The sequence below is a fragment of the Oncorhynchus nerka genome, unplaced genomic scaffold (genome assembly GCF_034236695.1).
Source record: "Oncorhynchus nerka isolate Pitt River unplaced genomic scaffold, Oner_Uvic_2.0 unplaced_scaffold_1514, whole genome shotgun sequence".
In the NCBI taxonomy this organism is placed as follows: domain Eukaryota; kingdom Metazoa; phylum Chordata; class Actinopteri; order Salmoniformes; family Salmonidae; genus Oncorhynchus; species Oncorhynchus nerka.
Genome location: NW_027039803.1, coordinates 56,839 through 76,526, shown reverse-complemented (window position 1 = coordinate 76,526; position 19,688 = coordinate 56,839). Strand labels below are relative to the sequence as shown.

The window sequence follows — 19,688 nt, the reverse complement described above, 5'->3', positions numbered from 1 at the left end:
GTTTCCAGTGTGTGTGTGTGTGTGTGTCCAGAATGTGTGTGAGAGTGTGTGTGTGTGTGTCCAGCATGTGTGCATGTGTGTGCGCGTGCGCGTGCATGTGCGTGTGTTTGTGTCCAACGTGTAGGTGTGTGTGTGTGTGTGTGTGTCCAGTGTGTGTGTGTGTGTGTGTCCAGTGTGTATGTGTGTGTGTGTGTGTGTATTCAGTGTGTGTGCGTGTGTGTATCCAGTGTGTAATCAGTGTGTGTGTGTGTCCAGTGTGTGTGTGTGTTTCAAGTGTGTGTGTGTTTCCAGTGTGTGTTTGTGTGTGTTCACTGTGTGTGTATTCAGTGTGGGTGTGTGTCCAATGTTTGTTTGTTTGTTTGTTTCCAGTGTGTGTGTTTGTCCAGTACGTGTGTGTGTGTCTCAGTGTGTATGTGTGTGTGTCTGTGTGTCTCAGTGTGTGTGTGTGTGTGTGGGTTATTATTTCAGGGACACTGAAGAGTCAACATCATGAACCCCAATCCCTGGATAGAGGGGCTCAGTGAATGTGGAGGTGAATGTGTACAGGTGGGTCAGTGTGTCAGAGGAGGCTCTATAGAAGGACAGAGTGCCGGCTGGCCAGTCCAGATACACTCCTACTCTGTGGGAGCTGGAGGAGGGGACGTCTATGGTAGTGACATTATTATTGTGCCAGGCAATGTAACTGTTGTCTGAGCAGAACAGACTCCAGGACTTGTCATTGTATCCAAGCCAACAGTCAAGACCCCATCCTCTCCTGCTGATTCCTTTATATGTCACTCCTATAACAGCCCCTCCCCTCCACTCTACCTCCCAGTAACAGCGCCCAGTCAGACCCTCTCTACACAGCACCTGTCCACAGTCCTCAAATCTCTCTGGGTGATCAGGATACGGCTGCTTCTCTCTCCTCCATGTCACCTTTCTGTTCCCCTCAGACAGAGAGAGGAGTCTGTTTACTGTGTTTAGGTCCAGTGTGAGATCACAGACATCTGATGGATGAAACCAGACACAATATTAGAAATCATCATCATTCACATTAGAATGTTAACTCACTTTTCACTAATTAATTTAATGTAGATGTTTCTAGGTATCAAAAGGAGAAGTTAAGGTAACTTGAGACTTGTTGAATGATCATATGTTATACTGTATGGTAATATAAAACACACTTATTCCCATTAATTACACACACACACATTTCTAATGTAACACTAAGATACCACACACACACACACTCACCTGTATGCATCATGAACACACACACACACACTTCTAACGTAACACACACACACATCCACACACACACCTGTATACATGAACATAAACACACATTTAGTAATACGAACGCAAACACACACACACACACACACACACACTGTCATATCAACTCTTTGTAAACGTTGGTGTCCCTGATTTCTGCTTCTGTAGAACTACAGCTGATATTTAATATGACCAAGTCAGTAATGATGGTGGTCTTAGACTTTGACTTAACTTGAATTAAGACTTATTCTTAGTCATATTCTTCACAGCAGTCAACACTCACATTTTCTAAGCCCAGGTTTCATTCTGTTCTCTCCACCATGTTCCACACTGTAGCGGTAAGCAGAAGAACAGACAGTCATTGAGGGATACACCTGAACTCACACACACACACAAACACTGGACACACACACACACTGTCAAGCGTTGGCAAGAATGTTACATTTACATTTAAGTCATTTAGCAGATGCTCTTATCCAGAGCGACTTACAAAAATAGTGCATCTAAATCTTTTAAGGGGGGGGGGGGTGAGAAGGATTACTTTATCCTATCCTAGGTATTCCTTAAAGAGGTGGGGTTTCAGGTGTCTCCGGAAGGTGGTGATTGACTCCGCTGTCCTGGTGTCGTGAGGGAGTTTGTTCCACCATTGGGGGGCCAGAGCAGCGAACAGTTTTGACTGGGCTGAGCGGGAACTGGACTTCCTCAGTGGTAGGGAGGCGAGCAGGCCAGAGGTGGATGAATGTTTGTGTGTGTGTGACCAGTGTGTGTGTGTGTGTGTGTGGTTCCAGTATGTGTGTGTGTGTGTCCAGTGTGTGTGTGTATGTGTGTGTGTGTCCAGTGTGTATGTGTGTGTGTGTCCAGTGTTTGTGTGTCCAGTGTGTGTATTTGTGTCCAGTGCGCGTGTGTGTGTGTGTGTATATGTCCAGTGTGTGTTTCACACTCTACATACTTGAGTTTCTCCAGTCTGCAGTGTGGATCCTCCAGTCCAGCAGAGAGCAGTCTGACTCCTGAGTCTCCTGGGTGATTGTAGCTCAGGTCCAGCTCTCTCAGGTGTGAGGGGTTTGACCTCAGAGCTGAGACCAGAGAAGCACAGCCTTCCTCTGTGACTAGACAGCCTGACAGCCTGCAAAGAGTCAAATCATATTAAAACCACACTGATATTCTTTGGTGGGGAAAATAGTGGCAGTATATTTTTTCAACATATTCAGATATATCAATGTCCTGAAACCTTCCATATCTATTCATAAAATAGTGTATCATCATAAAAAATAACAAATGATCAAAGTATTGCCTGCAGATAGAAACATGTATAGTACAAATATTATAGTAGACTGACCAGACCAGTTTAAAAAGCAGTATCAGTCAGAAGACAGACAGTGAGGAATCAGATTTAGCAAAGCACCACATTTAAAACTGTAAGCTTCACTGTCCAAACACATATGGTGTGGACTATGTGTGTCTGGTAAACACATGTGGATCTGGTGAACAGTTATCACTTGTTGACCAACTACAGGAATACTGACCTCAGAGTCTCCAGTTTACAGTGGGGATTCCCCAGTCCAGCAGAGAGCAGCTTCACTCCTGAATCCTTCAGGTCATTGTTACTCAGATCCAGCTCTCTCAGGTGTGAGGGGTTTGAACTGAGAGCTGAGGCCAACACTTCACAGGATGTGTCTGTGAGTTTACAGCCAGTGAGTCTGCCAACACAGAAGAAATACAATGACAGACAGGATGTATTAAAATATTTCGCTTAGCTTTCTCTGCTTACACTGTAACCTGTGCACAAATAACGTGTTGGGTTTAGCCTCAGACCAGAGAGGCACAGCCTAGAAATGACACATTTTCCAAGTATTGCTTGTAGATAGAAAGATGCATATTAACAAATATGTGAGTAGACTGACCAGACCAGTTTAAAAATCAGTATCAGTCAGAAGACAGACAGTGAGGTATCAGATTTAGATTGTATTGAGTATACAGTCCACACCATATCTATTTAGACAGTGAGGAATCAGATGTAGATTGTATTGAGTATACAGTCCACACCATATCTATTTAGACAGTGAGGTATCAGATTTAGATTTTATTGAGTAAACAGTCCACACCATATCTATTTTGACAGTGAAGCTAACATTTTAAATGTGTCTCTATACTCCAACATTTTGGATTTGAGATCAAATGTTTCATATGAGGTAACAGTTTATAATGTCACCTTTTATTTGAGGGTATTTTAATACATATGTGTTTCACTATTAAAAATGAAAGCACTTTATGTTTCCAGTCTCCCCATTTGAAGAAGTCTTAAGTATTCTGAACAATTCACTCATAGTGTATTAAAATAGTCAAAAATGTAGTTTTTTGTCGTAAACTCGTTGGTTGCATTTGCAGTTTGTTTTGGTTGTGTTTTTGGTTGTGTTTTGCCCAATAATAAAATGGTGGATGATGAGTGGAGTAACTTTTCTGTCTAAGAGAGTAGATAACATGTTTCTAAACAATAATAAATTAATCCTGATGATGTCATGATTAAGAAAAATCATGAAAGAATAATGAATAATAATGAGTGAGAAAGTTACAGAGGCTACAACAAAACATGCTAACCACTCACCATTACCAATAACAGAGGCTACAACAAAACATGCTAACCTCTCACCATTACCAATAACAGAGGCTACAACAAAACATGCTAACCTCTCACCATTACCAATAACAGAGACTACAACAAAACATGCTAACCTCTCACCATTACCAATAACAGAGGCTACAACAAAACATGCTAACCTCTCACCATTACCAATAACAGAGGCTACAACAAAACATGCTAACCTCTCACCATTACCAGTAACAGAGGCTACAACAAAACATGCTAACCTCTCACCATTACCAATAACAGAGGCTACAACAAAACATGCTAACCTCTCACCATTACCAATAACAGAGGATACAACAAAACATGCTAACCTCTCACCATTACCAATAACAGAGGCTAAAACAAAACATGCTAACCTCTCACCATTACCAATAACAGAGGCTACAACAAAACATACTAACCTCTCACCATTACCAATAACAGAGGCTACAACAAAACATGCTAACCTCTCACCATTACCAATAACAGAGGCTACAACAAAACATACTAACCTCTCACCATTACCAATAACAGAGGCTACAACAAAACATGATAACCTCTCACCATTACCAATAACAGAGGGGGTCTGATATTTGTGCCTCTGTAACTTTCTCATTCATCATTATTCTCGATTCATTCCTGATTATTCATAATTCAAATGGGAGAACTACATACATAAAAGTGCTTTCATATCTGATAATACTGACCTCAGAGTCTCCAGTTTACAGTGGGGATTCCCCAGTCCAGCAGAGAGCAGCTTCACTCCTGAATCCTTCAGGTCATTGTTACTCAGATCCAGCTCTCTCAGGTGTGAGGGGTTTGACCTCAGAGCTGAGACCAGAGAAGCACAGCCTTCCTCTGTGACTCCACAGCCTGACAGCCTGACAAAGAGATCATCATGACTTCACAAACACACTGTTAATTTAACACCAGTAGTGTAGAAGGACAATGGCAGATGCATTTGGTTTATTCTCCCAAACAACATATAGATTCATCTTCCGTTTCCTAGAATTGTATGGTCATATTGTTATACTAATGTGAAAATAAATGAATTTATTCAATATGTTTTTCAATATAATATATTATACATATTATAATACATATTTTATAATGAATATTTCTTCCTGATGATTAGTTCGTATATGTCATTTTATTTACTCACAGAACAGCTCTGGAGGCTTTGACCACTGGCAGCAGCCTCAGAAGACCTTCCTCTGATCTGGAGAATTTCTTCAGGTCAAACACATCCAGCTCCTTTTCTGAAGTCAGCAACACAAAGACCAGAGCTGACCACTGTGCAGGTGACAGGTTGGGTTTTGAGAGACTTCCTGATCTCAGGTATCTTTGGATCTCCTCTACTAGAGAATGGTCATTCAGTTCATTCAGACAGTGGAACAGATTGATGCTCCTCTCTGGAGAGGGATTCTCCCTGATCTTCTCCTTGATGTACTCGACTGTGTCTTCATGGCTCTGTGAGCTGCTTCTGGTCTTTGTCAGTAGACCTCGTAAGTGCTTCTGATTGGACTCCAGTGAGAGGCCCAGAAGGAAGCGGAGGAAAAGGTCCAGGTTTCCTGCCTCACTTCGTAAGGCTTTATCCACAGCACTCTTGTAGAAAGTAACTTCAGTAACTTTAGGCTTCTCTCTGAACAGTGAAGAAAAGACACTGGACTTTGTTTGATTCTGCTGGCCAGGTCCTCATCACTGAATCTCTTCCTGAAGTACTCCTCCTTCTGTGGGTCATTGAACCCTCGTACCTCTGTCACCTGGTCAACACACCCTGAAGGGATCTTATTGGCTGCTGCAGGTCGGGTAGTTATCCAGAGGAGAGCAGAGGGAAGCAGATTTCCCTTGATGAGATTTGTCAGCAGAACATCCACTGAGGTTGACTCTGTGACGTCACAACAGATCTTGTTCTTCTGGAAGTCTAGGGGCAGTCGGCACTCATCCAGACCATCAAAGATGAACAGAACTTTGTACTTGTCGTAGATGGAGATTCTTGATTGTTTAGTTTCCATTGAGAAGTGATTGAGAAGTTCAATGAAAGTGTGTTTGTCCTCTTTCATCAAATTCAGCTCCCGAAAAGGGAATGAAAATACAAATTGGACATCCTGATTTGCTTTTCCTTCAGCCCAGTCTAGAATGAACTTCTGCACAGAGACTGTTTTTCCAATGCCAGCGACTCCCTTTGTCAGCACTGTTCTGATAGGTTTGTCTTGTCCAGTTAAGGGTTTGAAGATGTCATTACATTTGATTGCAGTCTCTGGTCTTGCTTGTTTCCTGGTTGTTGTCTCAATCTGTCTCAGCTCATGTTCATTATTGACCTCTCCTGTTCCACCCTCTGTGATGTAGAGCTCTGTGTAGATCTTATTGAGAAGTGTTGGGTTTCCTTGTTTAGCGATCCCCTCAAATACACATTGAAACTTCTTCTTTAGATTAGATTTGAGTTCACGTTGGCAAATCACAGCGAGCTCATCTGAATGAAGAAATACCACAGAGGATATTAATATTACGTCTGTTTTAATGTCTACAGTATTGTAGGACTGTTATAAAGTTGTAAATTATAATAATTTATTCTCGTAACTGACTGTCTAAATCTGTAAAAGTTTTTATAATGCATTACAGACTGGTGTGACTGATTATATTATTATTGGTATTATTGGTGGTATAATTAATGTTCTCTCTCTCTCTCTCTCTAAATTAATCTGCAAAATTGTAATTATTCGCCTACCTCCTCCTTTTTCACACAATCTATATAGACTCCCCATTTTTTTCTACTGTGTTATTGACATGTTAATTGTTTACTCCATGTGTAACTCTGTGTTGTCTGTTCACACTGCTATGATTTTTCTTGGCCAGTTCGCAGTTGCAAATGAGAACCTGTTCTCAACTAGCCTACCTGGTTAAATAAAGGTGAAATAAAAATAATAATAAAAAAATCACCACAACACATCCCTGCTGCTACTTGATGAGGTCACTAGGTGTTGTGTTAAGGCTGCTACAATATCATTGAGTTACACAGCTACTTTAGCTGTACTTTAGCTACAGCTTTTAAATGTTATAAAACAGCATTCAACATGAGGCAGACAGATCTTACATTTCTCCAGTGTGTCAGCAAGCTCCTTCTGGTTCATTTTCCTCAGGATGTGCAGTGTGATCTTCAGAGCCCCCTCTCTGGCACTGCTCTCCTGCTTCTCATCTTCAGGGTCCACCACTTCCTCATCCTGAATCTGACTCTCAAAGCCTTCTGGGAGTTCTGCACTAAGAATCCTCTTGAACATCTTTAGCTCGTTCTTCACAAATGTCATCATTTTCTTTTCAATCAACTGAAATAAATCAAGTCAATCAGTTAAGCGAGAGACTAAATGCTTCTCATTAACACATTAATGAATGATTGACAGATCAACTTTACTTGAGGTAAACAAAAATAAATGTACATAACAGGAACACATACACTGAATATGGAGGCCAGGTCTGTTTGATGACTCTGGGAAGACTGACCACTGAGAATCTCTGACTCTGATCTCTCCTGTTTGTTTCTGTGGACAAAACATGAGATTACATCTCCTCATCCAGGAGTACACACACACACTCACACACACACACACACACACACACACACACACACACACACACACACACACACACACACACACACACACACACACACACACACACACACACACACACACACACACACACACACACACACACACACACACAGAGGGGGAATGTTGTTTAATATTGTTTTAGGACTATGGAAATGGACAAATTGATTAGCCTATGGATTATGAAAACAACAACAATAAATGGGAAAATGGGAGAGGAGAAATGACTAGAGACAGTGTTGTTTAACTCACTGACCAGGACCCATGAGTTCTTCTTACCTTTGTTCAGTAGAAAAGTCTCCCTCTCTAAACTCTATAGGTAGATCCATAGACCAGTCACTCTTCATGGACACACAGCTGGGAACAGGGGAGGCTGGTCTCTCCTGCTTGATTGGTCTTCAACACAACAGAGACAAACATTACATCTCTCATCTACTCTGAGCTCAGATGGGGAAACATAAGAAGGGTTTCATTCCAAAACGCTGCATATCACTTTTCAGAAATGTTGGTAAATTATCTGTTATTGTTTAAATAAGTTATGAAATGTTGGTAAATTAGATTTGATTGTTTAAAGAAATGATGAGAGTTTGGTGTTTTTCACAAGCTAATCAGGCAATTGTTCAATGGCAGACATCTATTAATTAAAAATCTATCAATTGATGTTTCATTTCAGAGAGACATATAATCATGTTTCTTTGCCATATATATATATATATTTTTTTTTTCACCTTTATTTAACCAGGTGGCCAGTTGAGAACAAGTTCTCATTTACAACTGGAACCTGGCCAAGATAAAGCCAAGCAGTGCAACACATACAACAACAGAGTTACACATGGAGTAAAACAAGCGTACAGTCAATAATACAGTAGAAAAATAAGAAAGTCTACATACAGTGTGAGCAAATGACGTGAGGAGGTAGGCAATAAATAGTAGCAAAGTAATTACAATTTAGCAGATAAACACTGGAGTGATAGATGAGCAGATGATGATTTTTTTTATTTTTTTTATTTCACCTTTATTTAACCAGGTAGGCAAGTTGAGAACAAGTTCTCATTTACAATTGCGACCTGGCCAAGATAAAGCAAAGCAGTTCGACACATACAACGACACAGAGAGTTTACACATGGAGTAAAACAAACATACAGTCAATAATACAGTAAAAAAACAAGTCTATATACAATGTGAGCAAATGAGGTGAGAAGGGAGGTAAAGGCAAAACAGGCCATGGTGGCAAAGTAAATACAATATAGCAAGTAAAACACTGGAATGGTAGTATTGCAATGGAAGAATGTGCAAAGTAGAAATAAAAATAATGGGGTGCAAAGGAGCAAAATAAATAAATAAATTAAATACAGTTAGGAAAGAGGTAGTTGTTTGGGCTAAATTATAGGTGGGCTATGTACAGGTGCAGTAATCTGTAAGATGCTCTAACAGTTGGTGTTTAAAGCTAGTGAGGGAGATAAGTGTTTCCAATTTAAGAAATTTTTGTAGTTCGTTCCAGTCATTGGCAGCAGAGAACTGGAAGGAGAGGCGGCCAAAGAAAGAATTGGTTTTGGGGGTGACTAGAGAGATATACCTGCTGGAGCGTGTGCTACAGGTGGGAGATGCTATGGTGACCAGCGAGCTGAGATAAGGGGGGACTTTACCTAGCAGGGTCTTGTAGATGACATGGAGCCAGTGGGTTTGGCGACGAGTATGAAGCGAGGGCCAGCCAACGAGAGCGTACAGGTCGCAATGGTGGGTAGTATATGGGGCTTTGGTGACAAAACGGATAGCACTGTGATAGACTGCATCCAATTTGTTGAGTAGGGTATTGGAGGCTATTTTGTAAATGACATCGCCAAAGTCGAGGATTGGTAGGATGGTCAATTTTACAAGGGTATGTTTGGCAGCATGAGTGAAGGATGCTTTGTTGCGAAATAGGAAGCCAATTCTAGATTTAACTTTGGATTGGAGATGTTTGATATGGGTCTGGAAGGAGAGTTTACAGTCTAACCAGACACCTAAGTATTTGTAGTTGTCCACGTATTCTAAGTCAGAGCCGTCCAGAGTAGTGATGTTGGACAGGCGGGTAGGTGCAGGTAGCGATCGGTTGAAGAGCATGCATTTAGTTTTACTTGTATTTAAGAGCAATTGGAGGCCACGGAAGGAGAGTTGTATGGCATTGAAGCTTGCCTGGAGGGTTGTTAACACAGTGTCCAAAGAAGGGCCGGAAGTATACAGAATGGTGTCGTCTGCGTAGAGGTGGATCAGAGACTCACCAGCAGCAAGAGCAACATCATTGATGTATACAGAGAAGAGAGTCGGTCCAAGAATTGAACCCTGTGGCACCCCCATAGAGACTGCCAGAGGTCCGGACAGCAGACCCTCCGATTTGACACACTGAACTCTATCAGAGAAGTAGTTGGTGAACCAGGCGAGGCAATCATTTGAGAAACCAAGGCTGTCGAGTCTGCCGATAAGGATGTGGTGGTTGACAGAGTCGAAAGCCTTGGCCAGATCAATGAATACGGCTGCACAGTAATGTTTCTTATCGATGGCGGTTAAGATATCGTTTAGGACCTTGAGCGTGGCTGAGGTGCACCCATGACCAGCTCTGAAACCAGATTGCATAGCAGAGAAGGTATGGTGAGATTCGAAATGGTCGGTAATCTGTTTGTTGACTTGGCTTTCGAAGACCTTAGAAAGGCATGGTAGGATAGATATAGGTCTGTAGCAGTTTGGGTCAAGAGTGTCCCCCCTTGAAGAGGGGGATGACCGCAGCTGCTTTCCAATCTTTGGGAATCTCAGATGACACGAAAGAGAGGTTGAACAGGCTAGTAATAGGGGTGGCAACAATTTCGGCAGATAATTTTAGAAAGAAAGGGTCCAGATTGTCTAGCCCGGCTGATTTGTAGGGGTCCAGATTTTTCAGCTCTTTCAGAACTTCAGCTGAATGGATTTGGGAGAAGGAGAAATGGGGAAGGCTTGGGCGAGTTGCTGTTGGGGGTGCAGTGCTGTTGACCGGGGTAGGAGTTGCCAGGTGGAAAGCATGGCCAGCCGTAGAAAAATGCTTATTGAAATTCTCAATTATGGTGGATTTATCAGTGGTGACAGTGTTTCCTATCTTCAGTGCAGTGGGCAGCTGGGAGGAGGTGTTCTTATTCTCCATGGACTTTACAGTGTCCCAGAACTTTTTAGAGTTAGTGTTGCAGGAAGCAAATTTCTGCTTGAAAAAGCTAGCCTTGGCTTTTCTAACTGCCTGTGTATAACGGTTTCTAGCTTCCCTGAACAGCTGCATATCACGGGGCTGTTCGATGCTAATGCAGAACGCCATAGGATGTTTTTGTGTTGGTTAAGGGCAGTCAGGTCTGGGGAGAACCAAGGGCTATATCTGTTCCTGGTTCTAATTTTCTTGAATGGGGCATGTTTATTTAACATTGTTAGGAAGGCATTTTTAAAAAATATCCAGGCATCCTCTACTGACGGGATGAGATCAATATCCTTCCAGGACACCCCGGCCAGGTCGATTAGAAAGGCCTGCTCGCTGAAGTGTTTCAGGGAGCGTTTTACAGTGATGAGTGGAGGTCGTTTGACCGCTGACCCATTACGGATGCAGGCAATGAGGCAGTGATCGCTAAGATCTTGGTTGAAGACAGCAGAGGTGTATTTAGAGGGGAAGTTGGTTAGGATGATATCTATGAGGGTGCCCGTGTTTAAGGCTTTGGGGGGGGGTACCTGGTAGGTTCATTGATAATTTGTGTGAGATTGAGGGCATCAAGTTTAGATTGTAGGATGGCTGGGGTGTTAAGCATGTTCCAGTTTAGGTCGCCTAGCAGCACGAGCTCTGAAGATAGATGGGGGGCAATCAGTTCACATATGGTGTCCAGAGCACAGCTGGGAGCAGAGGGTGGTCTATAGCAGGCGGCAACGGTGAGAGACTTGTTTTTAGAGAGGTGGATTTTTAAAAGTAGAAGTTCAAATTGTTTGGGTACAGACCTGGATAGTAGGACAGAACTCTGCAGGCTATCTTTGCAGTAGATTGCAACACCGCCCCCTTTAGCAGTTCTATCTTGTCTGAAAATGTTGTAGTTTGGAATTAAAATTTCTGAATTTTTGGTGGTCTTCCTAAGCCAGGATTCAGACACAGCTAGAACATCCGGGTTGGCAGAGTGTGCTAAAGCAGTGAAAAGAACAAACTTAGGGAGGAGGCTTCTAATGTTAACATGCATGAAACCAAGGCTATTACGGTTACAGAAGTCATCAAAAGAGAGCGCCTGGGGAATAGGAGTGGAGCTAGGCACTGCAGGGCCTGGATTCACCTCTACATCGCCAGAGGAACATAGGAGGAGAAGAATAAGGTGTGGACGGACCACTAGAGGGCAGGCTGGGCTCATGGATAGTTGCCCAACAGAGCCTGGGAGACAAGGTAACCAGAGTCAATTAAGCACAGCTGACGGTACTAATGAGATACTCTCCTTCCCCTATAAAAGAGAGGGGAAACTATCTCTGGAAGATGGCCACCGAGAGAGAGAAGCTGTGCTGAAGGAACCACTAAGACGGTGACAAAACCGTGATTTATGTTTGTTGTAGTTTAAAGATTATCCTATTGTGTTCTTGTTTCATCTGGAGAAGAAGATGTGTGTTTTTCCTTGGAATATTTTTCATTGATTATGTTTGAATGTTTTTGTTGACAAAATACTCTCAATAGAGAACCGTGTTCAATCAGAAAAACCTTTTTCCTGACTCGTTTATTCCACCTTCCCGCTTTAGAGTGACGCCTAATTACTTGGTACGCTCACATTGGTGGAGGATGCGGGCATTAGGTGGACGAGTGACACAAGGATAAGTGAGTAAATCAAGATTCTTCCAGTAGACCCGGAGGAACCATTCAAGAACAATGGATAACGCCCTACTACAACAATTGATCACGGCACAGCGGACAACCATAGAACTCCTGCAACAACAGCTGAACCGACTAGAAGAACCTAGAGTTAAGCCAAGAGCGGCTGCTCACGCCATCTTACCTCGTCTCTCCAAGGAGGATGATATTGAGGCCTTCCTCATGACCTTCGAAAGGACGGCCACCTTGGAAGAGTGGCCGCCCACAGAATGGGCGAGCGCATTAGCCCCTCTTTTGACCGGGGTGGCTCAGGAAGCCTATTTTGACCTGGATTCCCACGAAGCTGCGGACTATGGGCGACTAAAAACCGAGATCCTGTCCCGGTACCAGCTGACTGCCAGAGATAGGGCTGTAAAGTTCCATCAATGGACCTATACAGCTGATCAACCCGTCCGTGCCCAGATCTTCGCCTTAATACGACTGACGAAACAGTGGCTAGAACCTGGAAAGGGAGTAGGACATGTGATAGAGACTCTCGTAGTGGACAAGATATTGAGAGAATTACCCAGTGACTTACAAAGGGTTGTGGGGCAAGCCAACCCGTTGTCAGCCGACGACATAGCCCAGGCGGTGGAAACATATCGGTCTACAGGGGAGTTGTTAAAAAGTGACAAGGAGGAACGGAAGGAGTCTTGCAATCCCGTACCACGACTCACCCCGGCGCGCTCGCCACCGAAACGTCCAAGCCCCTCCCGGAGGTGGGAGAAGTCAGCCACCACACAGCAGGGTCGGTGTTATAAATGTCAGTCTCCCAACCATTATGCCCCACAATGTCCTAGCAAGGATGAGCCCATGGTCACGGAGTCATCACTGCCTACCCCCACACATCCCGTTTTGAGGGGGCAGGATCAACACTGTTGGTTAGCAGAGATAGCCCCAGCCTCAGAGATTCCGGTGCAAGTCGAAGGACAAGATGTGGTAGCTATTCTCGACTCGGGAAGTATGGTTACGTTAGTAGAGGAGCGGATGGTGACCTCCGCAACACTGCTACCAGACAAAGTAGCCGTATCCTGTATCCATGGAGACACCCACTATTACCCCACTGTGAATCTGCCTATTCTCACTCCAAAAGGAAGGTGTACAGTCAGGGCCGGGAAAGTGCCACAGCTGAAGGTGCCATTATTGATCGGGAGAGACTGTCCCTTATATAAGGAGCTTCGGCAGATGACGTTATGCACGGGAAGAAGGGGGACAGGAAAGAAGAGAAAATCCAAGCCCGAGGTAGTAGTCCTACAAGGAGACGTAGCCGCGTCCTCGTCCTCTGCAGCAGAGGAAGAAATAGCGACCCAACGTTTACGACAGATATTCCAAGAAACCACCGATGAAGACACATGTGAAGGGCTATACACAACGCAGGAAGGAAGGAGCAACCAGGCGTTAAGGGATATATTTGAAGCTCCATCCGAGGAGGGAACCTGGAAGGGATTCTCCTCGGTCACCCCTGATGGGGATGTGGAACAACCTCCACATCCCTCTACCGAGGTCGACCTGCCCCAGGAATTAAAGGGACAGTTCGGCACCTCGCAGCATAGAGACCCAGACCTAAGGGAGGCCATGAGGAAGGTGAAGGTGATCGACGGGAGGAACGTCGACGGATCAGGTGAGCCCCCTCTTCCTTACTATGCAATCAGGCGGGGTCTCTTATACTGGGTCGTACGACGAAGGGGGGAAAACCAGGAATTACTAATGGTGCCTAGGCCATACAGAGATACAGTTCTACAGTTAGCCCATTCCCACGTCCTAGGAGGACACCTGGCACGAGACAAGACTATTGACAGAATCATGCAGAGATTCTATTGGCCCCGGGTCACCCGGGATGTGGCCAGGTATTGTAGGACGTGTGATCAATGTCAACGTACAGCCCCACGGCCACACCTACGTAACCCTTTGATTCCTCTCCCCATCATAGAGACTCCCTTTGAACGCATAGCTATGGACCTCGTAGGACCCCTCCCAAAATCCGCCAGAGGACACGAGTACATCCTAGTGGTTATAGATTACGCTACCAAGTTCCCGGAGGCCATACCCCTGCGTAACATGTCGTCAAAGGGAATTGCCAAGGAGTTATTCCTGATGTTCTCTCGTGTGGGCCTCCCCAAGACTATCTTGACTGATCAAGGAACCCCGTTCATGTCCCGGTTGATGAAGGACTTGTGTCGGTTATATCAGGTTCAACAGATACGTACAAGCATATTCCACCCTCAAACAGACGGGTTGTGTGAACGCTTGAACAAAACGATAAAAAGCATGTTGAGAAGGGTGGTGTCCCGAGATGGGAAAAACTGGGACATGCTTCTCCCACACTTAATGTTTGCCCTGCGAGAAGTACCCCAGGCATCCACTGGATTCTCTCCGTTTGAATTGCTCTATGGCAGACCCTGTCGAGGAATCCTCGACTTAGCCAAGGAGACCTGGGAGACCCAACCATGCCCCTTTCGATCCACAATAGAACACGTTACCCTGATGAGAGACCGCCTGTCAGCAGTGTGGCCCATAGTCAAGGAGCATATGGAGAAGGCCCAAAGGACCCAAGGCCGGGCCTATGATAAGTCTGCGACCCCCGTGAGTTCACCGTGGGAGAGAAAGTGATGGTGCTTGTGCCCACGGCCGAACATCGCTTGCTGGCGCAGTGGAGGGGGCCCTACGAGGTAATGAAAAGGGTCTCACCGGTCAATTACCTCATCAAGCAACCTGACAGGAGGAAGAAGGTCCAAATCTATCACATAAACCTGCTGAAGACATACCATGGACGAGAGGAGGAGGTGGCTTTGATGGCCCTGGAGGGCAAAGGAAAAGAGGAGGCTCTACCACAGGTGCGCCGTGGCCAAACTCTCCTACCGGAGCAGTCAAGACAGCTAGACAAGCTGATTATGAACTTCGGTCGAATATTCTCTCCATTCCCAGGACAAACAGATGTCCTGTTCCACCATATCCACACTGAACCCGGCAAGAAGGTGCATATCCGCCCTTACAGGATTCCTGAGGCTCGCAGAGTCATCGCTAAGAAAGAGGTGAGGGAGATGTTGAGGATGGGCGTGATCGAGCCCTCGACGAGTGAGTGGTCCAGTCCCATAGTCCTGGTCCCCAAATCCGATGGTAGTATGAGACTCTGCAACGACTTTAGGGGCGTGAATGCCATCTCTACATTCGATGCGTATCCCATGCCCCGCGTGGATGAACTCTTGGAGCGCTTAGGAAAGGCCAAGTTCATCACTACCCTGGATTTGACGAAGGGATATTGGCAAGTGCCGGTGGCTCCGGAGGATCGCCCAAAGACTGCCTTCGCCACTCCAGAGGGGCTTTTCCAGTATGTGAGGATGCCCTTCGGACTGCACGGTGCCGCTGCAACCTTCCAACGCCTCATGGATGCCATTCTACGGCCCCATCAAGAGTATGCAGCGGCGTACATAGACGATGTGGTCATCCACAGCGAGGACTGGGATAGTCACCTCCTGCGATTACGGGCGGTGCTCGTGAGTTTGGAAGCCACAGGGTTGACAGCCAATCCAAATAAATGCTGCCTGGGTTTGTCCGAAGCGGAATACCTGGGGTACACCGTGGGGAATGGGAAAATACGCCCACAGGCAGAGAAGACCAGGGCAATTCGTGACTGGCCTCGACCCCGGACCAAGCGAGACGTTCGGGCCTTCTTAGGGATAACAGGATATTATCGCCGTTTTATCCCGGGATATGCAACCATTGCCAACCCCTCACAAACCTCATCAGGAAAAACCTGCCAAACCAGGTAGAGTGGAAAGACGAGACGGAAGAGGCCTTTCAATTGTTAAAAGATGGCCTGTGTTCTGATCCCGTTCTACAGGCTCCGGACTTCTCACAAGAGTTCATTGTGCAGGTCGACGCCTCGGATACAGGGCTCGGGGCCGTACTAGCTCAGGGTAAAGGTGAAGCAGAGAAGCCGATTCTCTTCATTAGTAGGAAACTCAGCGATCGGGAACAGAGGTATGCGACCGTAGAGAAAGAGGCCTTAGCCATCAAGTGGGCCCTCGATTATCTCCGGTACTACCTACTGGGTCGGAGGTTTGCATTAGTTACTGACCATGCGCCCCTCACGTGGATGGCTGGTAAGAGAAACAATAACAACAGAATAGCCAGATGGTTTTTGTCTTTACAACCATTCTCTTTCCATGTCATCCACAGGGCCGGATCGAGGAACGGGAATGCAGACGCGCTGTCCCGACGCGACCAAGACGGTGCGTCTGGCGCCCGACCCTCCGGTTCGGTCCTGGGGGGGAAGGTATGTGGACGGACCACTAGAGGGCAGGCTGGGCTCATGGATAGTTGCCCAACAGAGCCTGGGAGACAAGGTAACCAGAGTCAATTAAGCACAGCTGACGGTACTAATGAGATACTCTCCTTCCCCTATAAAAGAGAGGGGAAACTATCTCTGGAAGATGGCCACCGAGAGAGAGAAGCTGTGCTGAAGGAACCACTAAGACGGTGACAAAACCGTGATTTATGTTTGTTGTAGTTTAAAGATTATCCTATTGTGTTCTTGTTTCATCTGGAGAAGAAGATGTGTGTTTTTCCTTGGAATATTTTTCATTGATTATGTTTGAATGTTTTTGTTGACAAAATACTCTCAATAGAGAACCGTGTTCAATCAGAAAAACCTTTTTCCTGACTCGTTTATTCCACCTTCCCGCTTTAGAGTGACGCCTAATTACTTGGTACGCTCACAAAGGGTACGGCTAAAAGCAATAAGAATTGGTCGTCTAGAACGTCTGGAACAGAGAGTAAAAGGAGGTTTCTGGGGGCGATAAAATAGCATCAAGGTATAATGTACAGACAAAGGTATGGTAGGATGTGAGTACAGTGGAGGTAAACCTAGGTATTGAGTGATGAAGAGAGAGATATTGTCTCTAGAAACATCATTGAAACCAGGAGATGTCATTGCATGTGTGGGTGGTGGAACTAATAAGTTGGATATCATAGATGACCAGTCTAAACCTGTTCAGATCAGTTCACAGAGACCATCAGGTTTGTCAGCATGATAAGTGATCATAACTCAAACCTACTCTGACTATTGAATGTCTGACATCGACTAACCTTATAATAGTTTGTAGAAAGCCAAGACCAACGAGAGTTTGCCCATCTTTCCTACGTCTCAACACATTTATCTGACTTCTAATGTACTGAGAAATATGTGCCACAGTTTCAACAGCCATTTTATAACTGCGTAGGCTACAAACATACTTTTAATTTCACATGAGGAAATCACATAACTTACAGTCACTGGTGCAGCCGCCTGTTTTCTTACAGATGAAGTAGCTTTCATAGGCAACTCATTCAACCAGCCTAAACAACAGTAAATAAAAGATGTCAATCGGTCAAAGGAGAACACATGAAAGAAAGGTGTTTTGCTACAGATGTAGGATCTTCATTTGAGATAGTTTACTACAGCAGAACAACAACAAACACCAAAAACATGTGGATTATAATTAACATTTTAAAGTGTAAATTACAAACTTCAGAAGCCTTTTAAAACATCAAATACACTGCAAGTTTTAGTTTTCCTGCAACAGGGTGATCAAATTCAGATCCTACATCTGTACAGAGATGATGTCTTTATCTGAAAAAGGAAGTTTGAGTTATTAGCAATGAAGTTGCAACTGTCAGCTGCTGTAAACCTCTGTGATTGGATGTTATAGACCCCAATCTGAACAGTTTCTTCCCCGTGGTTACAGCCTTTAGCTCTATGCTCACTCTACCTAGTTCAATATATTGTTGTACGTAAACTTTGTGCAAACTGCACCGCCTGTATTCTGTCTCTTAATGTTTTCTTTCACTAGCAGCACCATGTCACCATGTTAAATAATGTGTTCAGATGTAGGATCTTTCCAACTCTGAGGACATGTCATTGTGATGTCATTTATTACATTTCAACCTGTTGATAAAGGCAACTAGAAGGCTGAACCCAGAAGACAACTCTAAATCAACACTTACTGATATTATCCTAAAATCCTTTCACTCGTATTATTGTGTCTCTTTGTTCAACGAATGACAGGCAGCCTGTGCTGTTAATATAGTTGAAAACAGCGGGCAGGGAGGTCAACACCCTACAGGCAGCCTGTGCTGTTAATATAGTTGAAAACAGCAGGCAGGGAGGTCAACACCCTACAGGCAGCCTGTGCTGTTAATATAGTTGAAAACAGCAGGGAGGTCAACACCCTACAGGCAGCCTGTGCTGTTAATATAGTTGAAAACAGCAGGCAGGGAGGTCAACACCCTACAGGCAGCCTATGCTGCTAATATAGTTGAAAACAGCAGGCAGGGAGGTCAACACCCTACAGGCAGCCTGTGCTGTTAATATAGTTGAAAACAGCAGGCAGGGAGGTCAACACCCTACAGGCAGCCTGTGCTGTTAATATAGTTGAAAACAGCAGGCAGGGAGGTCAACACCCTACAGGCAGCCTGTGCTGTTAATATAGTTGAAAACAGCAGGCAGGGAGGTCAACACCCTACAGGCAGCCTGTGCTGTTAATATAGTTGAAAACAGCAGGCAGGGAGGTCAACACCCTACAGGCAGCCTGTGCTGTTAATATAGTTGAAAACAGCAGGCAGGGAGGTCAACACCCTACAGGCAGCCTGTGCTGTTAATATAGTTGAAAACAGCAGGCAGGGAGGTCAACACCCTACAGGCAGCCTGTGCTGTTAATATAGTTGAAAACAGCAGGCAGGGAGGTCAACACCCTACAGGCAGCCTGTGCTGTTAATATAGTTGAAAACAGCGGGCAGGGAGGTCAACACCCTACGTATTGCACCAATAGGGTTAACCCACATGGTGGGAATTGTTACCTGGCTCACACAAAAGCATGTCTCAGACACCACTTCTGACACCAATGTAGCAAACAGCGGGGCAGGGAAGTGAACCCAGGTTGCATGTGTTAAAGGCCAAAAACCTACGCATCGCGCCATTGGCATCAATTGGGTAACTTGGTTGGAATTGTGACGTGGCTCACTACACTATAGAGGAACTATGATACAATTACATTATCATATGAAATGTAGAGGACCACTACACTATAGTGGAACTATGATACAATTACATTATCATATGAAATGTAGAGGACCACTACACTATAGTGGAACTATGATATCATTACATTATCATATGAAATGTAGAGGGTCACTACACTACAGAGGAACTATGATACAATTACATTATCATATGAAATGTAGAGGAACTATGATACAATTACATTATCATATGAAATGTAGAGGACCACTACACTATAGAGGAACTATGATATAATTACATTATCATATGAAATGTAGAGGAACTATGATACAATTACATTATCAT

At 44.5% G+C, this 19,688-nt stretch overlaps 1 protein-coding gene across 1 annotated transcript; it reads right to left on the bottom strand.

Moving 5' to 3' along the window:
• Window positions 1–371: 371 nt before the first annotated feature.
• Window positions 372–7,182, bottom strand: LOC135568526 (NACHT, LRR and PYD domains-containing protein 12-like). Its single transcript, XM_065015318.1, has 7 exons — window positions 7,056–7,182; window positions 5,040–5,571; window positions 4,585–4,758; window positions 2,778–2,951; window positions 2,204–2,377; window positions 1,538–1,584; window positions 372–986 (listed from the first exon to the last, which is right to left on the bottom strand). Exons 1-7 carry the CDS (start codon window positions 7,180–7,182, stop codon window positions 460–462), a joined length of 1,755 nt encoding a protein of 584 aa, XP_064871390.1. The 3' UTR covers window positions 372–459.
• Window positions 7,183–19,688: the final 12,506 nt, after the last annotated feature.

Excerpts from the sequence above, each read along its gene's own strand:
- LOC135568526 (XM_065015318.1), bottom strand. The coding sequence starts at position 7,182 with ATGACATTTGTGAAGAACGAGCTAAAGATGTTCAAGAGGATTCTTAGT. Across the intron at positions 2,952-4,584 it reads TGTAAACTGGAGACTCTGAG|ACTCACTGGCTGTAAACTCA; the intron begins GTCAGTATTATC and ends CTGTGTTGGCAG. Across the intron at positions 987-1,537 it reads GAAACCTGGGCTTAGAAAAT|ATGTCTGTGATCTCACACTG; the intron begins GTGAGTGTTGAC and ends TTCATCCATCAG.